Below are 12,237 nucleotides of genomic sequence, written 5' to 3'. Positions count from 1 at the left end.
TTGTTAGCCTACGACTGAGTTGATAAGCTGGTATTAGCTGGGACTAAACTAGCCTTAGCTAGTTCTTATTTTCTGAGCTGATATTAGCCACTACTTAACTAAACTAAACTATTGTTACCTTAGAACTGATTTGATACGCTGGTGAACTAGTCTTAGCTAGTTATTTTCTAAGCCGATATTAGCTGGTAATTAACAAAACTAGCATTAGCTAGTGCTAGTTTTCTAAGGTAGTGTAGCACCCAAAGTGTATGGACTTCTACTTCTGGTTTGCTCGTAACACTAACTTTTTTTTTCCTAAGCATACCCTGCTAATAGCAATAACTCTTTTTGTTAGCATACCCTTCATGTCTATGACGTCAACAAACACACACCGTGCTCACTCACTCTCTCCATGTGTTATCAAAAAAGAACCGTTAATGCCACACTTACAAGCTAGTGCATAAGCTTGTGTTAGCCAGCACCAATAATGCAAAATGGCCGTTAACTGAGCTGGTATTAGCTAGCACAAGCTAGTATTACACAGTGACAGATGATCGGATTATGGAAATAATGGAGTATTTTTCTCATGGTTTTGTGGGAAAAACTATAACATGAATTAGCATAATGTAGCTTCTGTACTGAACCAGACATTAATCTGTAGAAATACGTTCAGAAATGATGGAATTGTCTGATATCATCATAATTGACCTGCTTGTTTTTTTGTTTTGTTTAAAATCTGTCACGTCAAACATGTGAAGACACTTAACTCATTGAAAGAAGATATTCAGCAGTTTAATTGTCAAATGAACGAATGAATGAACACAAGCTGTCAGACTTTGGATTATTTTGATACGAACTACGTTTTCCTAACAAACAATGAACGTCTTTTTCCCTATTTGAGGACATTTAGACACGAGGACTAAGAGGATTTTCATTCTGGATTCACCGTGTGAACGTTTCTACGCCACAGATGGATTTATTTTTTGTTTTTTAAAGCACATCAGATCAGGTTCAGTGGTCTGAATTCAAATCTTTCCTGTGTCTGCCGTCAGAGAACCAAAGTTTCATCACTTGGACATTTGTGGACGACTGAAATCAGTCAATGACTGATCAATCATCTCAGTCTTGAACAATGAAACTTTTTCTTTTTTCTTTTTATGTCCATAAATGTGGGCCAAATTCACCTTTTTCAGATGACGATGCAAACGGCCGCCCCTGCTCGCCGCCCCCTGAACTGACCCTGCTGACAGTTACGTTACATCATATGCAAATTGCTGTTGTGGTTTATTATTAACATTATTTATGTTTTGTTTGAGAAACAGAGAAGATAGAAATATATTTTCGAGTTGATTATGATCACTGTTTATGTGTCGTGATTACTGGTGTAGTGAACATTTTCATTTTAAACGCTCAGTGAACATTCCACGTGGTATTTTTCTACAACATGCATGTCTTTGATCGAGGACGACTGTTTATGACGACGCGTTTGATTTGTTACAGTTTGTGTTTGATTGATACGGATTTGAATTACTGAGAAGCTTCGGTTGTTTTAGTGTAAAAAGAATAAAGAGAAAAAAAGTCAAATTAAAAGGATAGTTTTGAAAGTCTGAATTCATTTAGAAGCACCCGCTCACATGTCAACATGTTTTGTTTTTTTATTATACTTTTTGAACGTGTCAATAAATAATCTTTAATTAATTCACAGCAGTTGATCTACTCCACCCGGCTCGTCTGCAGAGTCTGGTGACCGAATCAAACGTCCATGTCCCGTGAGAATCGTTGAACATTTATCATGATGCACATGTTCTTCTGTACAAATATATTATAAGAACTAATCGCTGATCCTTTTACACAGTCTGGATGAACACGATGAGTTCCCACTCACAGGTGAGTCAACGTTCCACTAAGTTCCTCTTCAGGCCTGCAGGAGGCGCCGCTCAGCAGTGGCCTACGACAGTCGCTCCATCTCAAACTGGACTTCCTGTGACGCCCCGGCTGAGGGTCCATGCGTCGCGGTCAGGGGGGCGGAGTTGTCCGGCGGCGCTGCCGTGGCGTCCGGCTCCGGGGCCTTGCGTCCGTAATAAAGCGCCCAGAGCAGCGTGAGGGTCAGCGCCATGGCCAGAATCTGAGCCACGCCGATGGACACGCCCAGGAAACGCAATACCTGCAGATGCTTCGTCCCACGGATGAAGGAGTAGATCTTTGGACCGCAGCCCTGGAACACACACACACACACACACATGTTTGACCATACGTTCTTTATCTAACATCAAATATTTACATTTTTAAACAAACAGGTTGAAGCAAGCTGAAGGTGTGATGGAACGCCGCATCTCACCTCTTGGTGGAGGTCACTGAGGTCATGGTAGTGGGCGTGGCGAGCGCAGCCTGGATACTGATTGGAGCAGCAGGAATCAGGCGGCCACTCCATCTCAGTCATCTCCAGCCAATCAGTGAAGTACATCACGCCGCAGCATTTAAACTGGAAACACGCGCAGGTCACATGACAGACAAGGTGTGTTAGGGTCAGGATGTGTAGGACATTTTCTCTGGCAAGGACCAGTAGTCCTCATGGAGACCAAAACCTGGTCCTAATGAGGCAGAACTGGTTTACTTATATGTTTTTTCAGGGTTAAGAGCTGAGGTTTCCCCATGGAGATAGGAAAACAAGTTTGTGTGTGTGTTCTTGTACGTGGCTCTTTGTGAGGACCAAAAAACTCATGAACCAAAGGGAGTGAGGACATTTTGGCTGGTCCTCAGGTTCTGTCACCCCTTAAAAGGACGGTTTGGGTCAGGTTAAGGGTTAAAGGTTAGGCACTTTGTTGTGATGGTTAAGGTTAGAGTAAGTGTGTGTGTGTGTTGTGTGTGTTTACCTCTGTCTGGAGGCTGTTCCAGGTGTGCGTCAGCCACTGGTGGCGCTGCAGGCCATAGTTTGGCATCCGAGTCTTGAGACTGATCATATCAGAGCGCTGCACTGACGGCTGCACACACACACACACACACAGTGATGATGGATTCATCCTAATGCTCCGCCCCCTCTCTGATAACCACCAGGTGTGTCCACTCTGCTCTGCTGATAACAATCTGACTCCATTACCCACAAACCCCCTGCAGGCAGGTGACACACAACACAGTCACCGTGAGGTCAGTGTTTACGTAAATAACTGAACCTTTAGAACACAGAGCATCTATGCTGCTTTTTTTTACATTACTATATTAAAACGTTTACACAGAGGCTGTAAGAATGTGCAATAGCGAGCGTCTTATGTCAGCACAATCTTATTAACAACAATAAAAGAAAAACGAGTGAGTTTTGCACAATTATCACCGTTCCTGTTGTTGTTGTTTTTAAAATATGCAATATATAATGAATCATAACTTTGACTCAACAACACAAAATTATTATTTTCTTAGATGTATTTATTTATCATTATTTACCTTATTTACTTCACAGTATTTGTATTCGCTGTTTGCTCAGTCTTTGGTTTGTTTGTCAGAATATTTCATTTCGTTGTTGTTGTTTTTGTTTATTTTGTTGTTGTCTTGCCTGTGTGTGTGTGTGTGTGTGTGTGTGATAAACAGCAGCTGTCTCACATGTCTGTTTATTCTTAGATGAGAGTTTAGTTTGAATCAGCAGCTGAAAATATCTGAACATGCAGCTGCTGCTCACACACACACACACACACACACACAGTGAGACAGCTGGGGGCGCTGTACTCGGGGTTTCCTCACCTCGTCATACGTCCACACTGCGCTGGACAGCTCCACACAGAAGATGACCAGCAGACTGCACAGGTACTGCAACACACACACACACACACACACACGCAAACATTGTGTCACAACATCTCGTCTTATCAGAGACACCTGACACCTGGCCCCGCCTCCCCCTGCAGACTGACCCCTGCAGTGACCCCCAGGTGTGTCCACATGTGTGTGTCTCTGTCTCAGTGTTTGACGGATGGTGTGGACTCACCCAGGAGAGCAGCAGCAGGTCACAGCGGAGGACGCCGCAGTATCCCACCATCGCCACGATGATGAGGAAGCAGCACACGGCGATGATGACGGGATGGACGGCCGGAGAGTACGTGAGGATGGCTGCTTCCTCCAACCTAAACACACACACAGTGATCATGTGACACCACCACGTCCTCACACATGTGAGACAGTTGTGCGTCCACGTGTGACAGCAGATATACGTGAACTCACCTGGTGTGGGCTGTCAGGGTCAGGACAGTGTTCAGAGAGTCTCGGATCCACGCTGCCACTCCGAGCACACACGCTGACATCAGCTGGACACACACACACACACACACACACAGAAATAAACACACACGGATCAGTTTCTGCTGCCTACAAATAACATCTCGGAATGTGAGACATGTTCCCACAGACAGACAGACGGATGTCCTACTTTCACTACAAACGTCAACTTTCACAGCAGAGTTTTTACAGTAAACTTTCACTGTAAATCTTTTATTTTCACTGCACTTTCACATTAGATTGTGAGGGTTTTTGTCGTACTTAAAAAAAAAATCACATCACATTGAACATTCCACTGTAAATGTTTTACTGTCACTGTAAAATTTAACCCTAACTGTTTGTTGTTGAATATGCTGTAACTGCTAACTTTCACTGCAAATCATTTACTTGCACAGAAAACTTTAAATGTTCACTGTAAACTCTAAGACATCACTGTAAATGTTTAAGTCACTGTAAATTTGAACTGGTTTCTGTTGAATTTTCACTGTAAACTGTAACTTTCACTGGAAACGTTCTCTGTAAATGTTTGACTCGCACTGTTATTGTTATCTTTCACTGCAAATTTTTACTCCAACTGTGAACTTTTAACTGAGTCTTGTTGAATTCTCACTGCGAACTGTAACTTTCACTGTAAATGTTAAACTTTTAATGTAAACTTTACAATATGTTAACTTTCATTGCAAATTCTAACTCTCACTGTAAACTCAAAACTCTCACTGTAAATGTTAAACTGTCACTGTAAAGTTTACAATATCACTGCAAATCATAACTTTCACTGCAAATTCTAACTCCAACTGTAAACTTTAAACCTAGTCTTGTTGAATTGTTGGTGCAAACTGTAACTTTCACTGTAAACATTTTAAACTGTTACTGTAAACTTTTACCTGAGTACTGTTGAGTTATCGCTGTAAACTTTACAATATCACTGCAAATCTTTTCACTGTAGAATTTTAACTTTCTTTGAGTTTGACTTGCCAACTTTAAATCACGTGGGATTTTTTTTACAGTACATCGGTTATGTTTCTGTTTGATGATAATGATGGAGCTGATGATGAAGATGGTGATGAAGATGACTTCACTCACCCAGAACAGCAGGTTGAGCGCGTACAGCAGACAGCGCAGACACCTCACCGCGTCCTGCCGAGCCATCCCGACCCACTCACCTGAGCCCGGGACACCATGACATCATCTGAGCCCGGGTCACCATGACAGCATACCCACTGGGAACACGCAGCACGCAGATTTCCAGTCACAAGAGATTCCTGTCTGTGCGTAAAAGGCGCATTCTGCTGCGCGTCTTCTTCGCTCCTTCTCTCTCGGATCTGTCCGTCGTCCTCTCTCGGCAGTTCGGGTTTCTCCGTCACTCGCTACAGGAAACTTTTGACGACAGGTGGTTTCTCACTTTGCTTCAGTCCCGCAAGAGGATGGAGCGCGTGGTTCTGGACCAACTATCACGTATTTGGTCACACCAGGGAGCCAAAAGTGGTCTGCAGGACAAATCCAGACCCCAACTTTCCAGGCTGAGACAACCACAGTGAGCTGGACGAAACTGAAGTCCACAATCCAGTGGACAGAGATCCAGCTCCAGAATCCGCTGCAGTTCCGAACCTCTGAGTCTGGACAGAGTCCTTTCCTGTCCTGCACTGTCTTCTTCCTTCTCCTCACTAATTAGATCCGCAGCAGCCGCTCCCTCCTGCTCCCTCCCTCCCTCCCTCCCCCTGAGAGTCCTGGGGGAGGACAGAGGAATGTCAGAGGGACAACAGGAAAACACAGACACGTGGAGGCCTCTGCTGGCAGCACTGACACTGTCCACATACTTCTGTCCACATACTTTCTCCAGCTGAGTCCTGCAGAAGTTACTTCTGTTGTTGTTGTTTATAGTCACACTGTGTCCACACATGTGGACGTAAACCAATTTATAGTCACTGGTTTGTGGACAGAAACTAATGCACTGAAACAATTATTTTGCACAAAATAAAACTTGTTTTATTTAAAGCAGATCTTTATTGTCATTGCATATTTAATAGAATGGAATAGATGTACTTTATTAATCCCAAACTGGGAAATTAGAGTGTCAAATACAACCACATTCACATTTAGACCAAACCACACACATGTTCACTACACGACACAAAAACCACCAAATAAACACGTAACAATCGTGTCAGGGAGACTATATAGTCAATTTATGAGATAATAATAATAATAATAATAATAAAGAATGTAAAATATATATAAAGGTAATTTTGAGAATAAAAATAAAACCACACTGCACAGGAAATGAACATGAATTAAACAAAACCGATTTTAATAAATATATATCTCCGTTTTTGTTTAAAAATTAGAGTCCACATTATTTTGGAAAAAATGGTGGATTCAAAGTTATTAATCAATGACAAATAATTAGGATAATACTGCTTATTTATCCAGTTTATGTGTATGTACTGTAGTTTAAGATATTTAAACATCAATTTATAAAACTAACATTTTAATATCTGACTCTTAACCTGTTTTATTGTTGTTGATCTTTATAATTAAAATCGTGTTTAATACTTAAAATCACCCATATTAAAGTAATTTCGTTAATAAATCGTTCAGATACTCCATTTCCCACAAGGCATCTCTTCCTAGGACGCAAATCGACGCACGCACTTTGTTTCGACCAATCAAATCAAGGCGGGGCGCTTACGTCACATTCTCTGACCTCAGTTCTCGGTCTGTTTTTTTCTGAGAGACACCGCGGCTGACGGCGCCATATTGAAAGAACAGATTTGTATCGTAAAACGCGTCAAACGTCGAGTTTTTCACCATGTTGTACCTGGAGGATTACCTGGAGAGTGAGTATGACACTGTAACACGGCGACGGGGGTGCTGCTGGCGCGTTTCGTGCGCTAAATGTGCACCATTTTCCGACTTGTGTGGCCGCGGCCGTTAGCCTAGCCACGCTAGCATGTAACGGCGTCTTCTTCTTCTCTTGGCAGTGATCGAGCAGTTACCCATGGATCTCCGCGACAGGTTTACGGAAATGAGGGAGATGGACCTGCAGGTTCAGAGTACGTACACTGTGCCGGTAACACGCCGAGTAAACACAGTTTAACTCATCAGATTATGGACTATTAGCCCATTTTAACAAATAAAAGCCCATATTAGAGCGAACAGTCCACGGTCTGCTAACATGAGCGGTTATCAGACTGTTGACAAGCAGGTTTATTGCCAGGTTAAGTTTACACAATACTAAGAATATGTAGAATATATGCACATATAGAGTAAAGTGAGATATATATATATATATAAATAATATAAGGAAAATAAAATGGAAAAAGAGTCACAGAAAGCCTTTATTTACTACAGAGTGTATATAATTTAAAACACAAATCAAAACAGAAGTTATCAGACGGTTGCTAAGTAACTAGATCAAGTCTAAAATTATTAGTATAGCTGTTGGCACCAGGGCTGCAATGGTTATTAATCGATTACTAATTAATTGTCAACTGTTTTGATAATCGATTGATTGGTTTGAGTGGGGTTTTTAATAATTAAAACAAGCTTTCTGATTTTTCAGCTTCTTAAATGTCAATATTTTCTGAAACAACAATCGACATTTTTCAACCTTTTCTGACCAGCAGATTACTCGATTATGAAACTAATCAAAGTTGCAGCCCTAGTTGGCACTGAGTGAATGAATGAATGATCTGCTGGGCTATCTGTCTGCCATTATAGAGTAGCATTTTTTCACTCATTAGCCGATATGGCAGACGGGCAGCTTCATGGGGTTAGCAGCAGTTCGTTAATATGAGTGTACTCTAATTTAACATCATTTTACACATTTTACCTCTGGTTGCACCAGTTTATATCAGTTTACATTAATTTACACCTGTTTAACATTTTGATAGCTTACATCTGTTGGTGCAGGTTTGCTTATGATTTTATACCAAGTAAAAAGAGTCTGTCTACATTTATATCCCTTTTATATATCTGTTCCCAAGGGTTTACGCTTTTTATACCTCTGTTTTGTCATGTTTAACATCTGTTTACTCACCTGGTCACCACAGTTTTCCTTTGTTTACACCAGCTTTATCATGATTTATTACCAGTTTAACACTTGTTACTCATTACTAGTGTCTATTTTGCAAGAGTTTATATTTTTTAATTCGACTCAATATTTGTTTACATTTATTTTCACATTTTTAACACCCGTGTACAACTGCTTTCATGTGTTTACATCTGTTTGATTATAACCAGAGTACATATGTTGTGTGTTTGTGTAACATTGGTCTTTTGATTTTATATGTTTTTATGGTAGGTTATTGATTTTTATTTATAAGCTTGATTTGACTAGTTTCCACTGCAGCCATGTTTATATTCTGAGGTGTGACAGAGGGTTGATGATACTGCCGTTCATTTTCATTCTCTCGCAGACGCCACCGATCAGCTGGAGCAAAAAGTGATCGAGTACTTTGTCAACGCAAAGAAGAACAAACCAGAGTGGAGAGAAGAACAGATGGAGGTCATTAAAAAGGTCAGGACACAGTAATGTTGGAGGCTCTTTCCACATCTGGAACAAACATCCGTCCTGAGAGAATCAATCACAGTGTTTTGCTTTTAGGTTTAGTTTAGTTTTACTGAAGGTTTTAGTGGATTCAGGAGAAGTCACATATTTGTCCCATCTTTGTAAAGTTCCCTGCACCATGCTAACACCAGAAGACATCAATAAAGATTGTTTACATTAAACTGTGGTTGTTGTGAAGTGATGTCTCACTCCTCAGTGTGAACTGGTGATTTCTTTTTTTAAGGATTATTACAAAGCTCTGGAAGATGCAGATGAGAAGGTGCAGCTGGCCAATCAGATTTACGATCTGGTAAGTACGACACACGTTCAGTCAATCACATGACTCCGCCCCACTGTCGAGACGGCTCCCTGATTGTAAGACGTCTTGTCCGACTGATGTCACGATTGACAGGTGGACCGTCACCTCCGTAAACTGGACCAGGAACTGGCCAAGTTTAAGATGGAGCTGGAGGCCGACAACGCCGGCATCACAGAGGTCCTGGAGAGACGTGAGTCGAGATCAATAATAATGTCTTTATTTATGAAGAGTTCGAAGTTCGATTCCACCCCTGGCTAATTGTACTTGATTCCATTGTAAGTCGCTTTGGATAAAAGCGTCTGCTAAATGACATGTAATGTAATGTAATGAAGAAGAAGCAGATGTTTTAACCTTTCTTGTCTTCTCTTCAGGGTCTTTAGAGATGGACAGTCCGTCTCAACCCATCAACAACCACCACGTCCACTCTCACACCACAACAGAGAGTAAGTACGACTCTAAATTTTGACTCGGGGACATTCACGGACAAATGTTAGTCCGTTTTTAAGAGGATTTACTTGTAATATGACGAGTCACCCTGCGCGTGGGGGGGGGGAACACGTGTGTTCTTTAAACGTGTTTGTTGTGTTTCGTAAACAGAGAGGAAGTACAGCGCTCCCGCTCACCACACGACCGAACATGTTCCGGAGAAGAAGTTTAAATCTGAAGCTCTGCTGTCCACGCTCACGTCAGACGCCTCCAAGGAGAACACGCAAGGTAACTGACCCCGCCCCCGACACTTGTGCACACCTGCGCGCTGACCTCCCCGTTCCCCCTGACCCCTGTTACCTGTGTGCCCCCTACAGGCAGCCGTACCAACAGCACGACCTCGTCCACCAACAACGTGTACAGTGTGAATTCTTCTCAGCCACTGGCGTCTTACAACCTGAGCTCTCTGCCCGCGGGGCCCGGCGCCGGAGCGGGCGCCATCACCATGGCAGCCGCTCAGGCTGTACAGGCAACAGCACAGGTATAAAAAAACAAATATCAGAGCAGTCAGGCTGTGATCTCGGGATTCTCCTCCATCTTCAATTGTTTTCCTTTGGGACATCATTAGGAGCCATGTTGTTTGACCTTATCTGACATGTTACATGTTGTGAAGTGTAAGCGTGTGCTGGTGAGGTCGTGTTCAGCGTAAACTAACGCCGCCGTCACTCTGTGTCAGATGAAGGATGGCAGGAGGACGTCCAGTCTGAAGGCCAGCTACGAGGCCATCAAGAACAATGACTTCCAGCTGGGCCGGGAGTTTGCTCTGTCCAGGGACAACACGGGATACTCGTCCTCCGCCCTGGCCTCCACCCTCACCCAGACCCTCACGCCCACCACCACCACCTCTGACTCCAGGGGGCGCAAGTCCAAGTAAGTCCTCACATTCATATGTCTGAATCTGTGTTTTATGTTTTTTTTTAGTCGTGATACTGACTCGTCGTTTTATTTTTTATTTTTTGCAGAAGCAACGTCAAGTCTTCCAATCATCAGTCATCTTCATCGTCGTCCTCTTCCTCGCTGTCATCGTGCTCCTCGTCGTCAGCGCTCGCCCAGGAGCTTTCCCAGCAGGCCTCAGCGCTTCCTGAGGCCGAGGCGACCAGCCAGGTGGACTGGACCTACGACCCCAACGAGCCGCGATACTGCATCTGTAACCAGGTATACACACACACACACCAATTGTAACCAGGTATACACACACACACACACACACGTCTGTAACCAGGTACACACACACACGTCTGTAACCAGGTACACACACACACACACACACGACTGTAACCAGGTACACACACACACACACACACACACACACACGACTGTAACCAGACACACACACATTATTCCTGGTCATGATGAAGCTGATGATGAAGATGACTGATTATTTGTTTCAGGTTTCATATGGAGAGATGGTCGGCTGTGATAACACAGATGTAAGTGTTTTTGTCAGTTTAATTCTGTGGATTCTCAAGTTGAGATTCTCAAGACCTTCGCGTTTAAATGTCGTCATCGATGATTAGTTGTGATTATTGATCCGTGACTTTCCCTCCGCTCAGTGTCCCATCGAGTGGTTCCACTATGGCTGCGTCGGCCTGACGGAGGCGCCAAAGGGAAAGTGGTACTGTCCTCAGTGCACGGCCGCCATGAAGAGGAGAGGCAGCCGCCACAAATAGACCCATCCCCCTGCTGCGGCCATGATGGATTTAAAACCTGCAGAGTGTCTGAGGTCAGAGGTCGTCAGGCTGCTCACACTCATGCAGCTGACGGTGAAATCATTTTTGAAACAAACAAACAAACAAAGCCACAAGAAGAAAAATCGTAAAAAAAAACAAACTAACAAAAAAATTGAAAACATTGATAATCTCTCTCGCAAAAAAAAACATTTATCTGATCAAATGACTTTAAGTCTGACTTAATTAATCCTGACATATCTTGACCAAATCTGTTTTAATTAAGTCGGACTTTACTAATATTAGGATCACTGCTTGTTACTGAGGGGTGGTCACATCATTTTTCTTTGTCTTAGATGTCAGCTGACTGACAGATTATCTGGTCAGGTCAGAGGTCAACCGGTCAGGCTCAGGTTGGTGGGTTTAAAAACGCAGTCTGACTCGAGGTCATGTGACTCCGCCCCATCACAGGAAGTGAGCTCAGACTGTCTGGATTATTAAAAACCTGACTTAATGGTCTGTGTTTTCCTCCATAATCCTGATTTAAATAAAGTGATTGTAATAATCCAGGTTTTGATAGATTATTGATTCAAAGTGATTGGCGTCGAGTTCCCTCATTTTTTTCCTTTCAGTCTTTATCACCGAACTATTGTTGAACTCGGCCGATTGGTTGTTCATGTGAAAGCCTGACAGCCCCCCCCCCCCCTCACAAATGAGACAAGATGTGACCTCACACCTTTTGAGAATGTATTTGTGTGTATGTGTGTGTGCGTGTGTGTAAAAACAAAAAAATGACGTCCAATAAAATGGTTGATGTTTTTTAAATCTTGTTGTAAAAGTCGTTTTTTCCTCCACATTTTACTGATCCGCTCGATCAATTATTTATTGACCTGTCAATAAATTATTGATCATTTGTCAATTGTCAGCAGGTATCAGGTCAGATTAAATTTAAAGTTACGGAGTAGTCTAATCTG

The 12,237-nt window shown here is 42.6% G+C and overlaps 2 protein-coding genes across 2 annotated transcripts; one reads left to right on the top strand and one right to left on the bottom strand.

Moving 5' to 3' along the window:
* Positions 1-1,616: 1,616 nt before the first annotated feature.
* On the bottom strand, positions 1,617-5,919 carry tspan12 (tetraspanin 12). Its single transcript, XM_058625736.1, has 7 exons — positions 5,326-5,919; positions 4,189-4,271; positions 3,956-4,091; positions 3,712-3,777; positions 2,853-2,960; positions 2,318-2,461; positions 1,617-2,194 (listed from the first exon to the last, which is right to left on the bottom strand). The coding sequence occupies exons 1-7, from the start codon at positions 5,389-5,391 to the stop codon at positions 1,928-1,930; spliced, it is 870 nt and encodes a 289-aa protein (XP_058481719.1). The 5' UTR covers positions 5,392-5,919; the 3' UTR covers positions 1,617-1,927.
* Positions 5,920-6,946: 1,027 nt separating this feature from the next.
* ing3 (inhibitor of growth family, member 3) lies at positions 6,947-12,088 on the top strand. The gene is made up of 12 exons (XM_058624906.1): positions 6,947-7,079; positions 7,224-7,295; positions 8,661-8,761; positions 9,036-9,101; positions 9,204-9,300; positions 9,482-9,553; positions 9,708-9,824; positions 9,914-10,077; positions 10,273-10,466; positions 10,559-10,751; positions 10,988-11,026; positions 11,150-12,088. The coding sequence occupies exons 1-12, from the start codon at positions 7,052-7,054 to the stop codon at positions 11,264-11,266; spliced, it is 1,260 nt and encodes a 419-aa protein (XP_058480889.1). The 5' UTR covers positions 6,947-7,051; the 3' UTR covers positions 11,267-12,088.
* The last annotated feature ends 149 nt before the right edge of the window (positions 12,089-12,237 follow it).

Source organism: Solea solea, chromosome 3 (assembly GCF_958295425.1).
Source record: "Solea solea chromosome 3, fSolSol10.1, whole genome shotgun sequence".
Classification (NCBI taxonomy): Eukaryota; Metazoa; Chordata; class Actinopteri; order Pleuronectiformes; family Soleidae; genus Solea; species Solea solea.
The sequence above is the reverse complement of the archived record's forward strand: the minus strand, read 5'-3'. Positions and strand labels throughout refer to the sequence as shown.

Bases quoted from the DNA above. Each gene is read 5' to 3' on its own strand.
- tspan12 (XM_058625736.1), bottom strand. From the start codon at position 5,391: ATGGCTCGGCAGGACGCGGTGAGGTGTCTGCGCTGTCTGCTGTACGCG. The intron at 2,961-3,711 runs GTGAGGAAACCC...GTGTGTGTGCAG, and splicing joins CAGTGTGGACGTATGACGAG to CCGTCAGTGCAGCGCTCTGA. The intron at 2,462-2,852 runs GTAAACACACAC...GCGTGTTTCCAG, and splicing joins GGAACAGCCTCCAGACAGAG to TTTAAATGCTGCGGCGTGAT.
- ing3 (XM_058624906.1), top strand. From the start codon at position 7,052: ATGTTGTACCTGGAGGATTACCTGGAGA. The intron at 7,080-7,223 runs GTGAGTATGACA...TTCTCTTGGCAG, and splicing joins CCTGGAGGATTACCTGGAGA to TGATCGAGCAGTTACCCATG. The intron at 9,554-9,707 runs GTAAGTACGACT...TTTCGTAAACAG, and splicing joins CTCTCACACCACAACAGAGA to AGAGGAAGTACAGCGCTCCC.